This window comes from Podarcis vaucheri, assembly GCF_965113315.1.
Source record: "Podarcis vaucheri genome assembly, chromosome: Z".
Lineage (NCBI taxonomy): Eukaryota > Metazoa > Chordata > Lepidosauria > Squamata > Lacertidae > Podarcis > Podarcis vaucheri.
In genome coordinates, this window is record NC_138758.1 from 23,987,338 (window position 1) to 24,011,055 (window position 23,718).

Genomic DNA, 23,718 nt, shown 5'->3' on the forward strand with positions numbered 1-23,718 from the left:
TTGGTCTATTAAGTTTAGATCCGACCCATTGTGTTTAGGTTTGCTGTACCAGAACTGAATTATTTTGTCACTGATGAACATTTAAGACTTGCTTGGCCATTTAGCAGCTGCCTCCAAGGCAGTTTCTTCCATCAATGCAGGAATGTAATGAAAGAAAAGACCCAGAACTTTCCAATGCCATCAAGATTATAAAGGTGCAGTAACTTCTGTGTCAAGAATGGCTTGCCCTAGGTTCTGAACCACTGAGGAAGCTCATGGAAGATGAAAGTCTATGTCTTCAGGCAGACCTATCTTCCCATGAGTTCATAGGCTATTTTATCTGTTTATGATAGCCTGTCTTCTAGGGGTATGAACTGGGTTCAGCCACATCCTGAATCCTGAGCTGAAGGAATTTGCCTTGGAGGTTGTTAGAGGTGAAGGTTTCTTCAACCTGCAGACCAATTGCCCGCAAACTATAAAGGGAGACTAGAATATTCCTTATTTGCATACTCCAAAACTGTTCACGATACTCTTGGGAAAATACTTCATTTATTCTTCTGAAATTTGGCAGTATTCATTTTACACCCCCACCCATGAAAGGAGGGGAAAGCTAGCCTGAAAATGGCATCTTATTCTGCCCCAAAATAAATAAGCCAGAGATATGTCATTAAAACAAAAAAAAAGGAGAAAATATTTACAGGTGTCCAGCACACACAAAAATACTGGACCTATCTGACTGAAACTTTGTGGACTTTATCCAACATGCAGGGGCCACCAAGTCTGCAGATTAACAAAGCGGACTCAGAAGGAAGTCAAGTCAAATTGGCCAGCCTACAAAGCATTTCAAATTGAGAGTTCTTTCCAAAGCACCAAATCAAGGTTTGAACCTAATAATGTGGTTGTTGCCCACACCTGCTACCTTCTGCTAGCATCAGAGAAGAACCTTTTATTTCAAGTAGGAAGTAGAAGTTTTATTTCAGTGTTTGCAGTACTCTCAAGTCGAAACATCCATTACTACCGATTAGCAAGAGCAAAGATCCCATACACATGCATGTTGAGATCTTCAGCTGAGGCCCTCCTGGCTAGCTGCAACCAGCTGAAATCCATTCTGTGACAACCTTTCTGTTGTGGCACCCAGTTTTATGGAATCACCCCTCCTCCCCTGTAATAAGAAAAGCACTGAGTCTGAGAAGCTTTTAATGCTTGCTAAAGATCTGTTTGTTCACCCAGGCATTTGCTGACTGTTAATGCTAAGCATTTAGAGGAAATGAGCTAGTGCACTGTTGTTGCTGTTGTTGCTGTTTTGCCCCCCTTCATTTTAATCAGTTACATTTCTTAGAAACTTGTTTGCAGTGTTATGAACTGTCCTGTAATGTGTAATCAGTCATGAAGGGCAGTGCAGAAATGTTTTAAATAAAATAAATAAAATAAAAGGTCCAGAAGAGGATAATCAGAAAAGAAAAGGGGAGCCCTGTGTCATCATGCTTCCTCAGGGTACAGGTGTCTTATATACAGTGGCGTAGCGTGGATTGTCAGCACCCGGGGCAAGGCAAGTAATTTGCGCCCCCTAACCCGTGGATTTGCGCCCCCTAACCCTAACCCCCAGATGTTGCGCCCGGTGCGGCCCGCCCCCTGAACCCCCACGCTACACCACTGCTTATATATGTCTCCAAACACGCATGTTGTCAACTCTTTTTTTCTTTGTCCTACCCATCAGCCTCCTGTGGCATCATTTAGCAATTTGATTCTCTTACAACAGCATCTGCATGCTTAACAAAAAGCATGTGAAAGTTGTTCTGAATCACTATGCATCCCACCCCATCTCCAGGCAGACCTTGTAAAACATACACACTACAAATTATGGTGATGCTAGGCAAGATTAGGCACCCAATATCTTATGCTAGTTAATCTTCCTCATTTTGATATGAGATACATCATTTGCCATTCACCAGGTGATGCTCAAGGATGAACAGCTTCTGTTACATGAATGCTTATGTACTTCATCATTTGGAATAAGGAAATGGAAGAGAAAAAACCAATTGGGGACCCAGGTAGAATGAAGACTGGACACTTGTGCAGAAACCCTAAAAAGGTAGAAATTTGCACGTGGAACAAGGATGGAGGAGAATTTTGTTTGACCTGAATTTTAAAGCAGATAAACCAGATTTACACTTCCTGCATTAATATGTAAACATTTGCACTGTGCACTTCTCTGAATTTTGCAATGCACTTTTGGTTCCAAAATATGTGTACAAATAATGTGTATTTTATGGGGGAATGTATATAAAAATATTCAGGAATCTATATTTTAGTGGAGGGGTTTGGTAAGTGAATTTTTCAAGGTTTTTTTTTTAAAAAAAGAACCCAGGGAATAAGGGGTGGAATAGACTTGTGTTTACATGCATGTAAAACTGGCACAGTATGGGAGTAGATGGATCCATACATCCATTGTGTGTGTATGTGGGGATAGGAATCATACTTGCACTGATTTTGAATGGGTGCCCTTCCATTTTTGCAGGACAGATTGTGCATTCAGATCCTTACCAGTGTTAGAGTCTATGCATGTTAAGTGCAGAAGTAACAATCAATGCAGAGAGATCAAACAGGGATATGCATATCTGTCAATTTAATTTTCTCACAGTTCCTTATCTTTCCAATCTTAAAAGTGAGCACATTTCCCTATCAGCTTGCAATTTATTTATTTAATTAATTCCTCAGGTAATCTGTCAGCATTTTAGTGTTAATATGCACATTTAATATGTGGCTTTGACTAAAATACACATTTTTGGCAAAGCAGTTTTTCTTCATGCATTTTATATGTTATTCTCATCAATATATGTATTAGTTATGCATACTTTGCCCTAGTATATGCATTTTATCCAAACATTACTTGGCTGGAGATCTGCAAAATTCAGAGAAGTGTAAATTTCAAAGGGTGGCTGTGTTTCAGTTCACACATTGTTTTATAAAATGTGAATTAGGTATAATTCACATATAAATGTGAATTGAATCAATTTCCCCCTCATCCTTTGATGTAATGCCAAAAAGCATGATCCTAATCCCTCTCTGTACATTTCTATCCAGCATGACCATCAACACAGGACTCAGGATTTCTTGTGACGTTAATCTCACAGTCCTAATTTCATTACCACTTCCATTAGCAGACACATCATTTTGTAGATGACAAGGGATTTGTCATGGTCCTTTTGCAGGTGATTTGCAGTCCTGAAAAATGAGTAAAATCACAGAAACAAAGAACTGCAAGGGACGTTGTAGGTCACGTAATCTACACCACCTTACATGCATGAACTGAAAAGCAGGATGAAACTACAGTATCCTTAGCAGACATTTATCCAGCTTCTGGTTAAATATCTCTGGCAAGGGAGAACCTATTACCTTCCAAGGTAGACAGTTTCACTGTCAAACAGTTTGTACTGATAGGAGCCCTTTCCTCACATTTACCCAAAATCTGCTTCCCCAAACTCTCTACCCCTTGGTTCTAATTATGGAGAACAAGTTTAATTTATGTTATAAATAATGCTACAATAATGGAACTCCCTGTTTATTAATTCAACATGTAGGAAAGAAGCAGCACAACTAATTACTGAATCTTCATATCTCTGAATTTCTCTTAAGAATTACCGTATTTTTCGCCCCATAAGACGCACCGGCCCATAGGATGCACCTAGTTTTTTGGGGGGAAATAAAGGGGGAAATTTTTTATTCCCCCCCCAGGTGCGCTGCGCTAATCCCGAAGCTTGGGGCGTACGGAGCTCAGCGCGCCCCAAGCTTCTGGGTGCCGGCAAGCAGTCTGCCAGCCATGGGAGAGCCGCGCGGCTCTCCCAGGGCTAGCGGAGCGCTGCGCTAATCCCAAAGCTTGGGGCGTGCGGAGCTCAGCGCGCCCCAAGTTTCTGGGTGCCGGCAAGGTCTCCGCTAGCCGTGGGAGAGCCGCGCGGCTCTCCAAGGGTTAGCGGAGCGCTGTGCTAATCCCGAAGCTTGGGGCATGCGGAGCTCAGCGCGCCCCAAGTTTCTGGGTGCCGGCAAGGTCTCCACTAGCCCTGGGAGAGCTGCGCGGCTCTCCCAGGGCTAGTGGAGCGCTGCGCTAATCCCGAAGCTTGGGGCATGCGGAGCTCAGCGCGCCCCAAGTTTCTGGGTGCCGGCAAGGACTCCATTAGCCGTGGGAGAGCCACGCGGCTCTCCCACAGCTAGCGGACCGCTGCGATAATCCAAAAGTTTGGGGCGTGTGGAGATCAGCGAGCCCAAAGCTTCTGGGTGCAGGCAAGCTCTCCGCTAGCCCTGGGAGAGCTGGGTCTCCCACAGCTAGCGGATAGCTTCCTGAAGCCTGGAGAGCGAGAGGGGTAGGTGCGTACCGACCCCCCTCGCTCTCCAGGCTTCAGTGAAAGCCTGCATTCACCCCATAAGACGCACACACATTTCCCCTTCATTTTTGGAGGGGAAAAAGTGCGTCTTATAGGGCGAAAAATACGGTACCAGTAGGATCTGAAATGTGTTGGATTAATACACATCTCTTTTGTCTACCCTGTTGCCTATTGCTCCTGCTTCCAGTTCTTTTATCTTCTATATGACAGGTTTTTAGATAGCACTAGCTGTCAATTGGGGACACGAGTGGTGCTGTGGGTTAAACCACAGAGCCTAGGACTTGCCAATCAGAAGGTCGGCGGTTTGAATACCCGCGATGGGGTGAGCTCCCGTTGCTCGGTCCCTGCTCCTGCCAACCTAGCAGTTTGAAAGCACGTCAAAGTGCAAGTAGATAAATAGGTACCACTCCAGTGGGAAGGTAAACACCGTTTCCGTGCACTGCTCTGGTTCGCCAGAAGCGGCTTAGTCATGCTGGCCACATGACCCGGAAGCTGTACACCGGCTCCCTCGGCCAATAAAGCGAGATGAGCGCCGCAACCCCAGAGTCGGTCTCGACTGGACCGAATGGTCAGGGGTCCCTTTACCTTTAGCTGTCGATTAGCTACTGGGCTAAGCTCAAGGCTCTGGTTTTGGTGGGACTAGACTACCTATAAAATCATCTGACCAGCTACATAGACAAGTAATCACTGTGTTCTGCAGGAGAGAGCATTCTGCAAATACCTGTACTATCACGAGGTGCATTCTACATGGTATTTAGTGTGGCACCTTCTCTATCACCATTTGATTCTATAAAAGCGTTTTAAAGTAACTGTTTCTAGATATGCAACTGTTCTATATATGTTATATTGTAAATGCTTTGGGATGCCTAATGGGAAGCGATTACTGTATTTTACCGTCAATAAGATTTCCCCATGTATCAGACGCCCCCTATTTTGGGGGACTCAGATTTAAGAAAATGGCCTTGGCACTATCCATGTATAAGACGCCCCCTAATCTTTGACATAATTTATTAGGAGAAAAACCTAGTCTTACACATGGAAAAATACGGTAATTAGTGGGCCAGTGTGGCATAATGGTTAGTGTTAGACTAGAACCTGGGAGAGCAGGAGGTTCACAATCCCCACTCAGCCATGAAGTTTACTGGGTGATCTTGGGCTAGTCATCATTTCTTAGCCTAACCTGTTATGAGAATGAAATGGGGAGGAGGAGAACTATGTACACCACACTGAGATCCTTGGAAGATAAAAGTGGTACACAAATCAAATAAATAAATAAAACTAACAACAACAACAACAACAACAACAACAACAACAACAACATAATTGAATGGAACTATGATGTCTTCTCTTAGTCTTCTTTAGGCTAAACACATCCAGATAATTAAACCATTTCCCACAGAAATTTGTTTACATGCCCTTTATTACTCTCTTTTCCCTCCTTCGGACACACGATGGTTTGCAGCTCCCCATTCTAAACTACATCCTCTCTCTCCTGCTGCTATTGGATTAGTTCAGGGGTAAGCAAACTTACCACACCTTGGGTTGGTGTCTCCAGCGCCGATCGCACAGTGGGCCGGAGGGCAGCAGAAGCCCGTGCCCGTACGCTATTTCTGGTGCACTTCCAGGTTGGAGGAGCACCGGAAATAGCTTGTGTGAATGTGCACGGGCCTCCTTCGACCCAGATGTGTACCGGAAATAACACTTGCGCATGGGTAAATAACGCTTGTGCAGGCGCACAAGCTATTTCCGGTGCTGCTCTGATCTGGAAGTGGGCAGCTGTGCAGACAGCGACAGCGGGCGTTGCCGCAGGCCGGATAAATGAGTCCCTTGGGCCTCACCTGGCCCGTGGGCCTTAGTTTGGGAACCCCTGGAATAGTTGACTAAACCACCATAAAATGAATCAACTGCCCTTTCTTCATCCCCATTTCCTAATGATGTTTTGGGAGCATGAACATTAGACTGACATACGGGAGGCATATTCGTTTCAGCGTGAGGGTAATATCCAAGCTGGCTAATTGTTTCATTTTGCACACAGCTCAATCCAATCCTATGGATATGATAATGTGGCTCATACTGACCTGAAACCTGTTTTGAGACACGTCAACAGTGCCCTGTGCAAGAAATATTGCATTGCACAGCAGAGATGATGACTGCACTACTACTGCATGAATCTGTTCTCACAGTACCATAGGATCATGGTATCCAACCATCTGAATATTCAAACTGTGAACAGTGGATGCCAGAATGAAGATTGAAGGGAAAATGTGGAAATGTAAAATGCACAGACATGATGGCTTGAAATTTTTACACACTTTTATGAATTCTTTGGGATTTCCTCTGCTTCAGAAATTCAGATTTCAAAGCTTTTGAGGGCACTGTTTTCTTTGTGGAGATCAGAGGGACGAACTGTTACATCAAACTAAAAGTCTTCAGCTCAGTGGCAGAGCATAAGCTCTGCATGCAGAGGTCCCAGGTTCAATCCCCAGCATCTCCAGGTTGCAATAGGAAAGACCCATAGGTTTGTTTTTTAAAAAACAAGTTTTTTTAAAATAATAAATTATTATTATTATTATTTTAAAAACGTGAAATGTAGGTCCACTTCCACAGACGGTGTAGACAACAATGAGCTAGATAGACCACGGGCCTGACTCTGTATTATAGAATTAGGTAATTTATATACCACTTCTTACTTCAAATAAGTCTCTATGTCAAGGATGGTGACCTTTTTGGTTCTGTGGGCCACATCCATATCAGGATCTAGCCTTGTGGGCGACATCTGACATGTGGGAGGACTGCCTACCTGCAATCACCTGATGTCCCAATGACATCAAGCAATTGGGTCATGAAGTTGAGGACCTGAGTATTTTTGTCTGGCTGGACTATTATTATTATTATTATTATTATTATTATTATTATTATTATTATTATTATTAATTTATTGCATTTATATACAGAACTATGTCACTGAACTATGATAATGCTTCATGTTTGCCTGGATGGAGGACAGAGAGGAGTTAGTATGTAGAATCTAGCGTATTGTACAAAGATAACATTTACATTCCCTGCTCTATCAACTTTTGCCTCTGGCTCCATCTACCACTGATGTGTCTCTTGGAAGGCTGCCCAGAAGGGAAAGCAGCCATTGTACCAAAAGATTCTGCACCCTCGTTTAATACGTACCAGAGAAACAGTCACAATTGGGGTCAATCTTACAGTCACAATCCGATGGAGCTCCAGCTATGATGGAGATTTCACCATTAGTTGTAACCTGTTGGATGCGGTTGATCTTCCTTTCATCAGTCTCGGCAATGTACAGCACTCCGCTGTGAGATACGCCTATGGCTCTTGCCGACTCAAGTGTTGAATGGATTGCCACTTTGCTGACCAAAACGTGATCTATGCCTGGCACCTGGCAGTGAATAGGTCGGCCTGCAATAATGCGCACTTGCTGATTTTGAGAAATTTGCAGCACAATGTTATTGTCCAGAACATATAATGAATTGTCAAGTGGGTTGACAGCAAGGTCTGTTGGCCATTCCAAGCGGACCTGCAAAAAAGAAGGAATACAGCAAGAGTCAAAGAAGTAGTTTCTCCATGGTTTCCACTTTTGGCCAAGAAGGATGCTTGTGTGCCTGTGGGTGAAATCAGGTCAGTGAAGCACAAGCCAAAGTTGTGGACAGTCAGTATGGCGTTCTGGTTAGAAAGCTGGACTAGGATGTGGGAGACCCAGGTTCAAATTCCCACTCAGCCATGGAAATTACCGAGAGGAAAAATTGTATGCCATCTGGACAAAAGATGGGGAAAAGATGTAATAATAACATAAATAAACTCTCTTCCACTTGACACTCTTTTGACCCCTTGATCTTGACTCAAATTTGTCCAATGCCCAGGCCTAGACTTTGGGGATGAAGGCCAAGGTACCACTAAGCAGTGTAAGCTGGAGAGCCCTCAACACAGCAGGATGTTTTACAAAGCCAGCCCTCTCATTAGGATGAGTGAGGCAGTTGCCTCAGGCAGCAGTTGCTGAGGGACAGGGAGTGATGGTAAAGTGATGAAGGACAAAGCTGTGCATGCCCTGTCCCACCTAAGTGAGCTGAATACTCTCAGGTGTGGAAGAGGATGCTATCCCATTGCCGGTACTAAAGTAAGATTCACTTGCCAGCCTGGTTGGAGCCATCTCATCCTTTGCCTCAGGAAGAAAAATGTCGTGGGCTAACTCTGCTAATTTGCCATATTTTGAAATAAATGAAGACAGAACACATTACTCTTAGTTATGCCTTTTCTGGACTTATTTTCTGGGATCTGAGGTACTGTACAAAAGGAGCAGATCTGCTTATTGCATGAGCCAAACTTTGATTTCAGGAACCCAGGGTGGTCATTATGATTACAGAGATTATTCTTCCTCCCAAACTTTGATATAAACACCACAATGGGCCCCAATGGGCCCATGAAAATGGGCATCTGGATGGTTGACAGCTCTCTGACAGCAGGACCAAAGGAACCCTCTAGGCAAGAGAAATCTGGTTACTTCCTCTTCTCATTAAAAGCAGGAAAAAGAGAATTTATCCCCATGACCCACTGAAGCCTGCGCTGGAACAACACAGAAGTTTTGGTTAATTGGGAATGAAAGCTTATTATCTTGGTCCATTGATATCTTTGGGTAACTTCTGAATATACGTGTTCCCTGATCAGAGTTCAGAGCTACCTATGTTTCTCTTTGATTAAAATGAGGAGCAGCTGTTCATGGAAAAGTGTTCCAATTATAAACTAGGAAAGACTGAGTGAAAGTGTGTGGGGGGGGGAGGGATCTAAAATATGAACTGGGCACTTCAAGGTTGAGCAGAATGATGTCTTTCCCTGATGTCCAGTACTCAAGTGTGTGCCTTTGCGTTAAACTCAAATGTGAACATGAATCTCTTAGAGTGAAAGGACACCACTTTTAATCAATGTATAATTTCAGAGTTAAGCAAGTAGGTCCGGATACAGTGGTGCCCCGCAAGACGAATGCCTCGCAAGATGAAAAACTCGCTAGACGAAAGAGTTTTCCGGTTTTTGAGTCGTTCTGCAAGACGAATTTCCCTATGGGCTTGCTTCGCAAGACGAAACGTCTTGCGAGTTATTGCGAGTTTGTTTCCTTTTTCTTAAAGCCGCTAAGCCGTTAATAGCTGCTAAGCCGCTAAGCCGCTAATAGCCGCTAAGCCGCTAATAGCCGTGCTTCGCAAGACGAAAAAACCGCAAGACGAAGAGACTCATGGAATGGATTAATTTCGTCTTGCGAGGCACCACTGAATTTTTTTGGCTGTTTTAAGTTAAAATACAACACTTCTCTCTATCCCTCCCTTTTTATTCCCTTGTGAGTTTGTTGCTGAAAGGTTGACATTGCATGGTCCCACTGTAGAGAGCTTTGACTTCAAGAGAGAGGGGGCTGGGTGGCCCATTTTTTTGAATGTCCCAAAAGTATGTTTGTGAAATTAGAATATAATGTTTTCTTTAAATAATATATTTTCCCCATTGTAGGATTTTACTTTGCAGCATTAGAGAAACCAAGAAAGGAGGAAAGTTAATTTGCAACCTATCTAAGCCAAAAACCAAATGGTTTCAAGGTGGCTCTTCCTGGCTTGGCTATAATTTTTGACCTAGTTTTGATAAGGGAAGCAGAAGGATTCAATAATGAAAATTAAAGGAAAAGGAACAAAGAAGGCTCAGAATTGTTATGTAAGTCATAATTAATAAAGGCCTAATTTTTAATGAGGAGTAATGTGATTCAGCATAGATATCAGAGAAAACCAAGCAGTGTGGTTGGAGATTTGAAATGAGGAAGGTTTTATGTTAGGGAAACACACAAAGAAGTAGAATTGTGGCTTTTTTTTGGGGGGGGGGAGGCTTCTGTCTGTCTTTCTCTGGATGCTTCCTTACATCTTTCTTCCCCCTATACCAACAGCACCTTTCCTGAAAGTGTGCAGATCTTAGGAGACAGGAAGAGCTCCCTTTTCTATTTTTCTTTTCCCTAATCCACATGGATCATTTTTACTTCATCATTAAGTGGGGATTTGAACCTTGGGCTCCTCAGCCCTAGGCCTTGTCTGCACTTGTCTGCATTTAAAGAAGTATCATACCTCAAAAAGCCCTAGGAACTGTAGTTTGTTAAGGGCCCTGGGAGGTGTTAAGAGATCCCTATTCCTCTCACAGAGTTACAATTCCCAGAGTTCCTTGGGAAGGGGGATCAACTCTTAAAGCACTGTGAAAAAGCTGTAGCTTTGTGAGAGGAATATGGGGCTTCCTAATAACTCTAAGGACGCGGGTGGTGCTGTGGGTTAAACCACAGAGCCTAGGACTTGCCGATCAGAAGGTCGGCGGTTTGAATCCCTGTGACTGGGTGAGCTCCCGTTGCTCGGTTCCTGCTCCTGCCAACCTAGCAGTTCGAAAGCACGTCAAAGTGCAAGTAGATAAATAGGTACCACTCCAGCGGGAAGGTAAGCGGCGTTTCTGTGCGCTGCTCTCGTTCGCCAGAAGCGGCTTAGTCATCCTGGCCACATGACCCAGAAGCTGTACACTGGCTCCCTCGGCCAATAAAGCGAGATGAGCGCCGCAACCCCAGAGTCGTCCACGACTGGACCTAATGGTCAGGGGTCCCTTTACCTTTAATAACTCTAAGCATCCTTAACAAACTAGAGTTCCCAGGATTCTTTGGGGGAAGTCATGACTGTTTAAAGACGTATGATACTGCTTTAAATATATAGAGCACCATCAAGCAATTTAGCAGCTTCTTACTCATGCCTGTTGTGTGATCTGTGACAGCAAACAGGGTGGCTACAGAAATGAATCAAAGTGCTTAAGGGTCATTATTTTCCTGCTGTAATTAAGGCTTTTTTTGAGGGGGAATAATTATTTGAGTGCAAAAAGAACACCATTAGTGCAACATGGATACATTTTCCCATTGTGTTCGTATGAAAACACTGATAGCAAACAGAATTTATTTTCCTCTGACATTCAAGCATGTTAGTTCCACAGCATCCCCTATTAAGGTGGGCAAATTATTATCCTTCAAGCAACTCATGCAAATAAGCAAAAACAAATCCTGTCAGGCAACATCAGTCACAATTTTTCCATAACATGCTTGCCGCTGTTCAAGTTGTCATAAGCAGTGTGGGCAAGCTGAAAATTCTGGTCAAGAGGCACCAGCAGTGTAATATATTATTATTTCCACAAGAATAATTTTTTTTGGAAAAGAATATATTCTGACATAAGACAAGTGTTGCTGGTCCCATATGAAACACATCAAATATGGGTGATCCCTCCAGGGTGACATTTGGGTAGTAATGAGCCCCCTCTCTGGGCATTTGGACAGAATCTTCCCCCTTGGACTTCTTTACCTTGATATTTTGATTGTGAATAGAGGGGTCAGGCATCTTCCCACTCTCTCTCTGTTTAGACTAAGGAACCAACCTAATAGAATTTTCCTCTGGCAACTTGTGACAGTAACTGTGAGGTAGGCAGAACCTCCAAGCTGGTCCAATTTGTCTGCAGGCAAATTCCTCCACGGTTCCAAATACGGTGACAAACCCTACAGCAAGGTCGTGTACATGCACTAAGGTAAAGGGACGCAGGTGGTGCTGTGGCCTAAACCACTGAGCCTCTTGGGCTTGCCGATCGGAAGGTTGGCAGTTTGAATCTGTGCAATGGGGTGAGCTCCCATTGCTCTGTCCCAGCTCCTGCCAATCTGGCAGTTTGAAAGCATATGAGTGCAAGTAGATAAATATGTACCACTGTGGCGGGAAGGTACACGTGCGCTCTGGTTTCCGTCACAGTATTCCATTGTGCCAGAAGCGGTTTAGTCATGCTGGCCACATGATAAAGAAAGCTACCTGTGATCAAATGCTGGCTCCCTTAGCCTGAAAGCGAGATGAGTGCCACAACCCCATAGTTGCCTTTGACAGGACTTAACCGTCCAGGGGTCCTTTACCTTTCCTCTTTTTTTTTTTTTTTACCTTTTACATGCACTGCCCACTTTCTTTTGGGCGGGGCCAAAACATGCAGGGTGAATGAGTGGGGCATCTGTTGACAATTGCTAAGCTGACCTGAGTGAAGCCAGGCTTGTTAGGTCTGCCACACACTACAGTCCCCTAGCTTGGCCGTGACTGGCCAGTTCAAATTTTGCAGTCCTGATGTTCCCCATGGCCAGCCAAGGCTGATGTTGCCTCCAGCTGGTTGCACGGGAAATCTTTGCCCCACCCCTTGACCCACCCACAGCCACACTGGGCTGCAACTGCTGCCATCTTTCCTACACAGAGACATTTGAAGAACCTGCTATACTGTACTTAGATAATTGATGTTTTAACAAAGTGAGGTTAATGAGATTATTATGCCTTAACCTGCTTGGTTACAATGGGTGCACAACAAAATTTAGAGTACTCATTAAGTGATTAAATTTGTCCTTTTCATCCAGGGGATTTTCTTTAAAAATATTTCTATCTGGCATTAAGATGAATGTGGCTGAGCTCACCATTCTGGCAGGTGGTGGTGATATTTTGAGAGGAAGATGAATGGGGCGAGCCAGCTGGAAACAGATTCTAGTCCTTAAAGACACCTGTTTCATTTCCCCACACACACTATACATATTTTAAGGAAACTATGCAGGGCTAGTACATCACAAAATCCCAGGCTTTTCAAAACTGTTGATAAGTGAGAAGCTTGGTGTTTTGAGAGCAAAAGGTTCCAGGTTTGATCTGTGGCTTTTCTTGATAGGGCAGGGGAATATTCTTGCCTGGAACCCCTGGAGAGCTGTTGCCAGTTAATGAAGGCAATGCTGAGCTAAGTAGTTCAATAGTGTGACTTGGTGTAAGGCAGCTCCCTGTGTTCCTATGGCATACAGTCTGAATGGACAAGGTCAAATGGATGAAATATGTTCTGCCTCTAATAGAAGACATTAACATATGCAAAAAAATGTTCAGTATACATTCAGCAACTCAGGGCTAATTTTATTCATGATGTTCATATAACCAATGAAAAATATATGGTTAACTCATGGATGTGGCACCAGTGGCCCTTCCTATGTTGCTGGATTCCAACTGCCATCATCATTGGCTATGCTAGCTGGGGCTGATGGGAGTTGGAGTCCAACAACACACAGAAGGCCTCAAATTCCCCATCCCTTGGTTATCTGCTCAATGAAGAAACAATAATCCTTACTCTAAATTTAGAGATAGAAGCAAAACAAAATAAAAAAGGCCAAATCTATGTTTAATTATAATGTCAGGAGGCAACAAACACAATGCATTTTCTTGGCATCACATTAACAACAAACAAGGATCTATTGCAGCACGCATTATGATAATTTATTCCATAAGATCAACTGGAGATAAGAGGAAGGGCGGAAACTGGCTGATGCACAGTCAATATTTTTTCCAGGCAAAATGTCAACTAAGCTAAGTACTTCTTCCCCAAAGTAAACTTTCTTTTCCATAGGATTAACTCATTTTTTTAAAAAAAGCAATGGAAGAATATTATAAAGAAATGAATATGGCATCATAAAAGTGCTCATACTACCATTAAGACTCTCCAGGCAAATCAGGTAGGCGAAGGCAGGCAGAAGCACATGATATCAATTACTATTATGCAAATTGTTTGAACAAGATTCCTGATGTCTCCTTGGTGCTTAAATCTGTGAGACTACTGCTGTGCTGAAATCTGTCCTCCAATTTTTTAAAGCTCCCCCCCCTTTTAACTCTATAAAAAGGCTTCCATTTATCTGTCTCATCCTCACATCACTTGAGAAGTTCTTTAGAATTTCAGTGGGTGTGGGCTTTTGAGCTCACCCTCCTGTTGAGAGGTGGTCAAAGGTGATATTTCCATTTTTCATTCTGGCTAATATTTCTTCAGCATTCTGCAGCCTTCCCAGCTATCCACGCTTCCTGCTCTGAAGATAGCTCCATGGGAGAGGTCACCTCACGATGTCTCCCCCGGCTTTTAGTTGAAGTGTGGGAATGCAGGAATTCTAAAGACTGCAGACCCACCGGTGAAATAATTTGTAGAATCAAGAAAGGACACTCACAAATATCCACAGCTACCTCAAAAGTAAATAACCATGGCATAAACTCTGCACTCCACCCACAATAATTTCACACATCTCTCTGTCTCTTTAGTAAGATTCAAATACAGTATCTTTTATCATTAATTAATGCAGAATTGTAAAACAACAACCACCTGGGGTGAGTGGGTGGATTTTCAGTAAAGTACTACATGAGACAGATCAACACGAGTGAAAAACAAAATCACAGTTTTTAATTACCTGAAGAGTTTAAGTAGTGAGTTTACCTAGGTCAGTTTCTTCTACTAATATAGCAATAAGTGGGAACAACTATTTCTTCCTAGGAGGTTCATAAGCCTGGCAACACAAAAGCTAATAACAAATGTCCTCAGGTAGCTTTCACCTACATATTTTACACACTTTAAATACAATAAATTATGATAAAAAGCAAGTCAGGAGTGGCAGACTAGGGTGATGTCTGCTGTTTGCAGGAATTCTTCTTGTTGTGAGACTTTTGTGTGTGAACTGAGAGTGTGTTTGAATTCTGGATGAGAACTCAGAGGCTGAAAGGGGGGATGTGTCAGAAGGAAAATGAATGGATATTTATTTATATATACTAGTAACACTGTGTCAATGCAACATTTTTTATATGTAACTGTGTATTTTTTGTAATATTTTGTTTAAGTTGTCTGCTGCTTCCGTTTTCTGCACAACACTTCACAATATTTTTTAAATATATTAAGTGGTACCGAAATCAATCAATCAATCAATCAATCAATCATAAGCATCCATAATTCAGACCCATATATAGAAGCAAGGAATGTTTTTAGATGTAGAAATAATTAAGGATGGGAGCACTGAGTTTCCCCCTTAACAAAACAGCCTTTTGAAAGTTTGTAGCACTGTAAGTTTTGTTCTGGCAGCATATGGAGAGCTTAAAACCTCCCCTTGGCTTACCATAAAGCAATTGGAAGGCTTGAACAACAGTAGCATGTGTTTGTTTGTTGAAAATGGCTTTAGAGGAATCGATCAGCAACTGGTGTAGCATGTTCCCATTTTAGGAACCGTGTTCCAGCTTTATTTCCTGCTCTCTTACAACGGTGACCCTTTATTTAGACAACCATGAAAATGATTTCTGTTGATTATTACACTAATGGTCTGATAATAAAAGCTGTGCTGGCAAGTAAGCTTTCAGGTTGGGGCAAAGAACTAAGACTGCAAATTCAACGGAGCATTGGGAACTGTCATATACCAGGTCAGAACAATTGCTCTACATCTGTACTGACAACAGTGACTTACAGTAGCACTCCACGGTTGAAGGCAGGAGCCTTTCTGAAACCCTGCCTAGAGAAGCCTGGGATTGAACCTGGGATTTTTTTATTATTTTATTTTATTTTTTGTATACAGAGCATCCACTTTAGTGTAGAGCTATGGCTCGTTTCCATTGCCACAGTGAAGTCTGGAAGGAAACATTACTCCAGATGTTTGGTTGTCACTAAAAATAACAGCCTCGTGTACTGTCCTCCCCAATGCCATTTTTATAGAAAAAGAGGTGCCGCAACTCACCACAAATGCTTCCCTTGTTCTCTTAGAATGGTCCACCCGAGAGATGCTGGAACTGAGTTCCGACAAGTTCTGGCTGAAAAAAGTCATCCTTTTCCTAACAACATTTAATGAAGAAGTAGGAAACCTCAACCTTCTGGGAACTCCAGAGGCTAGCCTGCCAGGCAGTTTGGGGCAAAACACACATACTTTTTCTGCACCTGAATTCATATTTAATATCAGGTACAGGAATCTTCAAGCCTTGGCTAAAATGAAGAAGAATTGGGAATGTACCGTATTTTTCACCCTATAGGACGCACTTTTCCCCCTCCAAAAATGAAGGGGAAATGCGTGTGCGTCCTATGGGGCGAATGCAGGCTTTTGCTGATGCCTGGAGAGCGAGAGGGGTCGGTGCGCACTGACCCCTCTGCTCTCCAGGCTTCGCGGACCTCTCCGCAAGCAGCGGGAGTGCTCCCGCTGCTTGCGGAGAGTTGCCTGCATGCTGAAGCCTGTGTGCGCCAAGCTCAGTGCGTCCAGGCTTCACGGACCTTTCCGCAAGCAGTGGGAGTGCTCCCGCTGCTTGCGGAGAGTTGCCTGCATGCTGAAGCCTGCGTGAGCCGAGCTCAGCGCGTCCAGGCTTCACGGACCTCTCAGCAAGCAGCGGGAGCCAGCGCTGGGCTCCCGCGGCTTGCAGAGAGCTGCCTGTTTGGGGGCTGGGGTCGGGGGAAGCTCGGGCTTCCCCCGCCCCAGCCCCGCGCCTGGGGGGGAAATAATTTTTTCCCCTTTATTTCCCCCCAAAAAAACTAGGTGCGCCTTATGGGGCGGTGCGTCCTATAGGGCGAAAAATACGGTACTTCCAAATGCATTCCTGCTTCTTCCTTTGAGTAAAAAACACACACAACGTCTCTTGATTTTGGTGATTTCTTCTGTTGCACTGCATGGCAAAATATCAGTAATTATAACAAGACCTTGTAGACTAGATACTTTGCAATGCTGACCTGAATTCAAGCTGGCAACACTTGAGCCACTCCTGCAAAGGAAAAATGTCCATGCGCATCTTCCTTTGTAGGGGCTTGATGCAAGCAACAATTAGTAGTGCAGCTGATATCTACCAAAAGTGGGGCTTGGCACTCAAAGCATAGCTTGCTGGGCCACTTGACACCATAGTGAGATCAGTTGACTGACAGCTAGGTGGCCCCACCCAGCTGTCAAAATATGCATATAACCTATGTACAACATGCTCTGAACACACTCAAGGCTTCCCTAATGTAGGGGCACCTCTATCAATGAACCCCCACCTTAGTGTTAATGTAAATGTACCCAAATATACTGGTTGGGCAGAAGGAAAATGGGAAAGGGGCATTACTGGGAATGGTTTATCTGTGTGGAATCCAAATAACATTTGACCTGTCAGGCAGGTAGTGGCATTGGCTCACCTTTAGGTGGCTCTCATCTGCTTGCAAACTTATTCAAGAAACGGAAATTTTAGTTTATTTCTATTCCACCTTTTCCCCAGAACCGGGACCTAAGGCAGCACACAAAAATTACAGCTAAAACACACCTAGCTAAAGCCATATAAAAATAATAATCAAACTATCTATGGAATTAGTGCAATATAAAAACATATCTATTAAAATGAAGATAGTTTTTAAAAACACAAAACACTATTAAGGTTCCTCTACTTTAAAAAAAGCCTGCTAGAATACAAAATTCTTCACCTGCTGGTGGAAGGACAGCAAGGAATTGCAACTTAGGAGGCTGAGCTCACTGTGCTTGTTGCTTGAGACACAGAGGATACAGGTTTATCTTTCGCAATTGATTACACACTGTGTCACAGCTAGGGATACCTAAAGGATTGGGTGATAAGATCTGCTTCACTGTTCCATCAGGATAAATCCTCTACTAAGTTTTATTCTTTATTGACACAAATGTCATGTGTTAAATAATTTTCCTTCCAGGAGGAAAAAAATGTCAATAGATTTTGGGATGGTGGGTGGGCAAAATTGTTGCTGTGATTAAAAAAAAATTAATCCTGTTTTTTTAATCATTCTCTATCATGGAAACCAATGCCATAGTAAAGCTATTAGACTTTATGGCGGCTCGAGCCTGCTCTCTGAAAAAAGACAATTTTAGTTATAAATAAATAAATTTCCTTGTCCTAAAACTGATTGTTTTGTAACAGCACTAGATAAAGAAAACTGCAATAATTGTTTGCAAGTCAAATGTAAGAGCTTAAGGAGCATTTGAAATTGCCAGGGCTTTGTGGAAGGGAAGAGGGAGGTGGGACCCAGCTGGGGAAGCACATGGAAATGAAAAATATTCTTCTGACAATTTGTTTAAAACCAATGCTCTTAGTTGAAGGGTACACACTAAACATTATAACATGAACATTAAAGATGGAGCAAGGCTAACAGTTTATCAGCAGCTCATTATTTAGTGCAGAAATGAATCAATTTATTTGACAGGCAGGTAAGAGCCTGGCTCTCTTGGGGAAACTAACAGAGATCAGAACAATAAATCACAGATGGGAAAGCTGTGGTCCTCCAGATGTTGCTAGACTCACATCTCCCATCTGCCCAAGCCAGCGTGACCAGCGATCAGGGATGACGGCGTTGTTGTCCAGCAACCCTGGGAGAGCCACAGGTTCCCCATCCAAGCTATAAAAGAACAAAAATCTGTTGAATGTTACCATTTCCAAACAACCTGTAGCCTAGGCCACACACCTCTTTGATCAGAGCTTCCCACTGGGTGACAGAATAATTTGACTGGATTGCAAATTAACACTGATTAAACTTTTCTTCTCGTACATCAGCATGTCAGATATTTTTAAATCATACACAAGCAAAATGTGAGTCTGATTGCATGCATTCCATAGCAATTAAAGTTGCTTCAGTAAGTTTGAAAAGTTATGACAACAACTAGCACCTGTTGGACTAATGCTAAGGCAAAAGTCTCCATTAAAAATGCAGTTCATGTGGAAAAGGATATAGGTGTCCCAGAGGATAGAAAGCTGAACACGAATCAGTAGTGTGCTGTGACTATTTAAAAAGTGAACACATTCTTAAGCTACATTATCAGAAACTTCATCTCCAAGCAGTTCTACTTTTCAAGTTCTGGCTGAAAAAAGGCCCTGTTACCAGACCATATGAAGCAACAATTCAATTCTGTTCTGTGCCAGTCAGGCCACTGTGGAAGCACTTTGTCCAATACTGGGCACCACATTTCAAGAAGGACATTGACCCACTAGAAGCAACCAGGGCAGTGAATGGCTTGGAAACTGCACTATGGAGGTGGGGTCTGTCAGAAAAGGATCCCCCACCCCGGAACCTTTGTTATGTCTGCCAAAGAAGCACAAAGCATCAACATATGTTTCACACACAATAAAGGAAGTCATTACAGTAACTAGTATGGCCCATGTACCCTTCTTTCACTTGTTGGTAGTTGCTGAATTGGTGTGTGTTGGAATTTGCAAATGCCCACTTTATAAGACCATCTGGGTCATCGCTGGAAATAACAGCGCTTGAGCTATATTGACAGGAGCAAGCCAACAGTGAATCACATTGTGCATATTGGAGTTAACTCTTTTTTTAAAAAAAAGCAAGAACAGGATCTGCACAAGCTTGGCAGTGTGTCAGGCCTAATAAGTACAGGGACCCTTGTCCCATGGATCAGTTGCTGAGACTGAAGGCCCCTGCCCCTCTAACAGTTGTTTTCATGCCCCATATTTTGTCTAGCCATTCCTTCAGATTGTAATTCGTTTTATCTCATTTTAATATCTCATTTTTTAATTGTTGTACCTCTCCCTGGGATGAAATGCGGGTAAGAAATCTTAATCATCATAATCTCCAGGGTCTATCCTGATGAGCTCCCTGCACTTCAAAATCTGGCACTACGCCATTGTGAACTGGTCTAAATTCAGCCAGTGTCAATTTCACATGGAACGGATGTCAAATGAGATGGAACATTTTAACATTTCAAGATGCTTATGATGTCAGTGATTCAACGTCAAAGGAAGAAGAAGAAGAAGAAGAAGAGGAGTTTGGATTTGATATCCCGCCTTTCACTCCCCTTCACGAGTCTCAAAGCGGCTAACAATCTCCTTTCCCTTCCTCCCCCACAACAAACACTCTGTGAGGTGAGTGGGGCTGAGAGACTTCAAAGAAGTGTGACTGGCCCAAGGTCACCCAGCAGCTGCATGTGGAGGAGCGGAGACGCGAACCCGGTTCAGGAGCAAGCATTAAGTGTTGTATTCAAACCATGACTGCAAATACCCTTGCCAAAAGATGGGCTTACAGTCAGCGCTGAATTTAAACGAAAGCATTGCTTTCAACAGAGACCAGCTACTCAGCAGCTCAGCTCAGGAGCTCCTGAGTGGAACCAATACCAGGGGGACTTGCATCTGGTGCCAAATATAAAAGGTGCCAAATGTAAGTCTCGCTTGCACAACAATAACTGGGAGTGTGTTCTAAGGCTTCTGATTGTTCCTTTGCAGCTGTAGCTTTACTGCCACACACAAATTAAGCCCACTAGGAATCCTAATTTGGCCTACAAAAGCGGTGTAGGCAGATTGTTTTGGCTGAGGAAAGAAGTCTTGTGGGCCCAATTAAGACTCCTGGTGGGCCTATTTTGGCCCAGTGGTTGGAGGTACCCCATCCTCGGTGTAACCATGCTAAAAATATAAGGTAAAGGTACTAGATGGACTAAGTCGAGGGGGCTGCACTGCCTGCCATGATGCTCCTGGGTGCTGTTCAGTGTCTTATTTTTAGCATTTAAAGCCCATAGCAAGCTGGGACCAGATTACCTAAAGGACCACCTCAGCCCAGCAACTGCACTCCTTATATGTGGCACTCCTGAAATAACTGCTTACCCTATTGATGTGCTTAATTTGTCTTAAAAACTGGGCTTTTAGTGTTGCAGCTGCAGCCATCTGGAATTAATTGCGAATTGATATAATTAATAAATAATGGCTTGACTTGCTTTAAGGTAGTTCCCTATACTCCTACCTCTTCTTTCTCTGCTTGGACCCCGCTCCCTTCCCTGCTGATTTATAGCTGCTGGGCGTAAACTGCGTTCCAAAGTGTGGGCTGCCGCTGTAACATTTAGTTTGGCTTTTCGGCACAGTTAGCTGGGCTGCAAACCTGAGCTGACTATTTGTCTTAAAATAAAAAGGCCATTTTAATGCCACACGAGGGTCTCATTAACTCTGCTAGTTTAAATACTTCATAGCTACCATGCAATAGCACGGCTCTAGCCATTCCTTTTATTCAATGGCAACAGCTGACTGACCATTATGCTTTCTGTAATGTTTCTATAAAGTTTCATTTATTAAGAGGCTGTTTAGTGCGCTTGAGTTTATTTGGTTTTTAAACATAAACCGGGGGGGGGGGGGGGAGGTGGATGCATTTTGGATCTCTCAAAGCCCAAGAGGAAATGAACAGCTCCAAAGGTCTACAACTCTTGAGATTTAAGAGTTATTTCCCTCCATCTAATAGCAAGGCAGTATCCTTCATTAAGAATATTATCTCTGTGTGTGCATGCCAGATGTTCTGAGACAGCGGATAGAAGTGTCACACTAGAGGCAATCTTGAAACAGATTTTTGCAAATACAGCATTTTTAACAGCATTGTATTCTATGAGCCATAAGTAAATAAAAACATAAACAATTGCAGACACATACAAAAGCAAAACCTTATTTGCTCAGCTTAGGTTTTGTCCACACTTGCCCCGCTTGCCCCGTGCCTAGAAAGCATGGGTCTAAGTAGTTTTCCATTTGCCCCACTGCTATCCTTGGGGAAACAAACTCTTTAGCACTGAATTGGAACATATGTCAATCCATGGAAAACCCAATTGATGTTTGCTGCGATTCAGCAGTAAAGATTGAGTTTTCTCAGGGGAAAGCGGCAAGACAGGCAGAAGGCCGGATGAGCCCACAATTCCATTATACTGATGATCTCAAAGTAAGTTTTACAGGCTGCTGCTGCACAACCTAGAGAAAGTTGATTAAAACCACCATGCTTATTCAAATGCTGTCCTTAACACAGGTAATTTCAGCAGACCAAAGGAAATTTGTTTCCATGTGGAACAGCTGCAACATATAAAAACGATTAGTGTCTACCTGAGTGATGTCCATTCCAGCATCACAGCTCAGTGGCTGGGTTGACGTGAGACCATTTGAGCCTATTAATGTTGTGATCACATCATTTCCATCAATCTTCCGAATCATGGTGCCATCAACAAAGTAGATGAAGCCGTGCTTATCTACAGTAATACCTATTGGGGAAGAGGAAAGGAGATTAAGCAGGAAAACTACCAGGGACCAGAACTATAAATCAGTGGTCAGGGAGCCAGTGGCTCTCCAGCTGCTGTTGGACTCTCATTAGCCCCAGCCAATATGGCCAATGGCCAGGGATTATGGGAGTTGTGGTTCAACAAAAAACACCTGGAGAGCATAGGTTTCCCCAGTACTGCTATAAATGCTGGCTTTGTTTCATTCTATTGACTTTTTCTGGTTTGATTTGATAATATCCCTCCATTTTATTTGTCTTTTTATGTGTGTTCAAATTCATGAAACCATCTGGAAAAAACCCCTCTGAAAGCACAGTGATTATTCTGCGCTTTTGTGAACATGCTTTACTCCCATAAAGAATGAAGAAACGGGGGGGGGGGGGATAGCTCAAAGCAATGAGGTTTATGAAAACACAAACTCCAGCCTGAAAATCAGTAGTTGGATTTAAACTGAATTTGCCAGATGATGATAATAAACAATAGTTCATATATCAATCTACCTATCTACTTAAATATTTCTATCTTGCCTCTCTTACAACTTGAACTAGCTTACAAATACAGCTACAAACTATTTTAAGAACTGTAAAAACACATTTATTATTTGTATATGCAGTAGTGAGAAAAAAGATACAGTGGTGGTGAGCAGTATGTGGAAGACAGGGCAGAAAGATTAAGCCAGCAAACATCAAACTACCTTAGACAGATGGGTAGGAACAGAGGAGCAAAGGAAACTGACATACTGAGTCAGACCATTACTCCATCTCATTCAGTGCTGTATATACTGACCCATAGCAGCTTTCCAGGATTTCTGCTAAGAGGTTTTCCCCAGCTCTACCTGGTGTTGTCAGTGACTGAACATAGAACCTTCTGCGTGCAGCAATGTCTCTTCACATGTAGAAGCATAATTATAATTATAGTTCCTTATAACCTCTATATTCTAAATTTTATTTAGTTCCTGTGATGCTGAAACCTACTCCCAAAGCCTGTAGTTACAGAAAAAGGATTCAGGTTCTACAAACAGGTCCACCTTGAAAGCACATTTCTTCTGTGACTGCAATGTTTTTTATAGAATAAAATACATGCACACACACACACACACACACACACACACAGCTTTTGGAATGTGACTTTAAGCTATATTCTGGAAATGGGGGAACTTGTGGCCCTCCAGATATTGTGAGACTACAGCTCCTATCATCCCTTGCCACCAACCATGTTCGCTAGGGCAGATGGGAGTTGAAGTCCAGCACCATCTAGACAGCCATTGGTTCCCCATATTTGCTCTGCACACTTTCATATAAGTTCTGAGCAAACATGTACGGGATTGCATTGCACAGATTGGGTTAACAATGCACAAGCAGACAAAAAAAATGTGGATGTGGACTTCACAGTGAAAAGTATATGGAAGATGCTTCAAAACTGAAGGAAGCCCCCCTTCCATAATACAAAAAATTGGAATGACAATTGAGACTGCAGCAAGGGATGTAGTGGAAGGCCAAAGGAAGG

General features: G+C 43.0%; 1 protein-coding gene across 14 annotated transcripts in view; it reads right to left on the reverse strand.

The window, feature by feature from the left end:
• Nucleotides 1-23,718, reverse strand: part of TENM1 (teneurin transmembrane protein 1) — a 392,346-nt gene that overhangs the window by 46,250 nt on the left and 322,378 nt on the right. For all 14 annotated transcript variants that reach the window (XM_082208504.1, XM_082208503.1, XM_082208513.1 and 11 more), the window contains 2 exons: nt 22,043-22,197; nt 7,539-7,905 (listed from right to left, as the gene is read on the reverse strand). In XM_082208504.1, coding sequence (XP_082064630.1) covers nt 7,539-7,905; nt 22,043-22,197 — 522 coding nt within the window. The remainder of the gene's footprint in view (nt 1-7,538; nt 7,906-22,042; nt 22,198-23,718) is intronic.